The 1434-nt window shown below is 43.7% G+C and overlaps 1 protein-coding gene across 1 annotated transcript in view; it reads left to right on the top strand.

Moving 5' to 3' along the window:
* Positions 1 to 1077: 1077 nt before the first annotated feature.
* LOC129152928 (gypsy retrotransposon integrase-like protein 1) overlaps positions 1078 to 1434 on the top strand; it is a 7709-nt gene continuing 7352 nt past the window's right edge. Inside the window, exon 1 of the mRNA XM_054731209.2 lies at positions 1078 to 1434. This exon is cut by the window's right edge and continues 6 nt beyond it. Within this exon, the coding sequence (XP_054587184.1) occupies positions 1230 to 1434 (205 nt within the window). The 5' untranslated portion in view covers positions 1078 to 1229.

The raw sequence follows: 1434 nt of genomic DNA, 5'->3' as shown, positions 1-1434 counted from the left end.
CTTTTCATGTTCATTCTTTTCAGTTGGCCAACATTAGAGAAACAAACATTTTTTCATTGGCCTTTAGAATATTCTAATTTTCTGAGATACCAGATTTGATGTTTTCATTGGTTGTCACCTATAAATATCAAAATTAAACGTAATAAACATCGGAAATACATTGGTCTGTGTGCATTGCATGCATATAATGTACAAGTTTCACGTTTTGAATGGAATTACAGAAATATTTTCAACCTTTTGATGATATTCTAATTTACTGGCCAGCACCTGTAGAACATTTAGGGAGGGAACGCCTGGATGAAAAGGTGAGTTTTTAGATGATTTTTAAGATCTCTACAGTGTTAGAGAGACGGAGATTTGAAGGTAGACTGTTCCAAAGTCTGGGTGCAATAGTCTGAAAGGCCCTGTCCGCTTTGGTTTTCAGTCTGGTTCGAGGAACAGCCAGGAGGTTTTCAGATGTGGATCTAAGGTTCCGAGAGGTGGTGTGTGGGGATAAAAGCTCAGATAGGTAGCTTGGAGCCTGGTTGTTAAGAGCTCTATAGGTCAGGACTAAAACTTTAAACTGAATTCTATATTCTACCGGGAGCCAGTGGAGGGACTGTAAAACTGGGGTGATGTGAGCTCGTCTGCTGGATTTGGTTAGGAGTCTGGCTGCTGCATTTTGGATGGCTTGAAGGCGTGAGAGGGAGGTTTTGCTGAGACCAGTAATAAAAGCGTTACAGTAGTCTAAGCGTGATGACACAAAGGCATGGATTATTTTTTCCAGATCTGCAGTAGAAACCAGTTTACGGACTTTCGAAATGTTTCTCATTTGAAAGAAACAAGAGCAGGAGATAGTTTTGACGTGTGAGTCTAAACTTAAAGCTGGATCAAAAATAACTCCCAGGTTTCTAATGTTGGCCTTGGCTGATGGGCAAAAACAGGCCTAAATGCATTGAGTTGCCACCATGTGATTGGCTGATAAGGAGTTTGCGTTAACGAGCCGTTGGAGTAGCGGTGTACCCAATAAAGTGGTCAGTGAGTTCTTCTAAACGCAGACACGAGCTGGACCTGTGTGTGGGGCGTTTGGCAGACAGGGGGTGCTACAAGAAAGAAGCGCTCCATCCATCCAAGCCACGTACAGGAGGAGGAAGAAGAAGTCACACTGGGTTCGAGCTTGTTTTCCTGTCGTTACCGCTGACTTGAGTTTGTTTCCTTCGTTAGCGCCAGGGTCTGCTCTGCTGCTTACTATGCCGACGGGTAGTCGGTATACTTCAGAGTCTCTGTCCGGCATGTTTAGTGTGGACTCGTTACAAGTAGCCGAGGAGGAGGTGGTTGAATCCAGCTCCAATAAACTCGGAGATATTTACACGTTCGTGGCTAAAGGCTGTTTCCCTCAGACCATGAGTCCTTTACAGAAGAAGAATCTGAAACGATACGCCCAGAAGTTTATCA

This window comes from Nothobranchius furzeri, chromosome 17, assembly GCF_043380555.1.
Source record: "Nothobranchius furzeri strain GRZ-AD chromosome 17, NfurGRZ-RIMD1, whole genome shotgun sequence".
In the NCBI taxonomy this organism is placed as follows: domain Eukaryota; kingdom Metazoa; phylum Chordata; class Actinopteri; order Cyprinodontiformes; family Nothobranchiidae; genus Nothobranchius; species Nothobranchius furzeri.
This window is presented reverse-complemented; position numbering and strand designations above follow the sequence as displayed.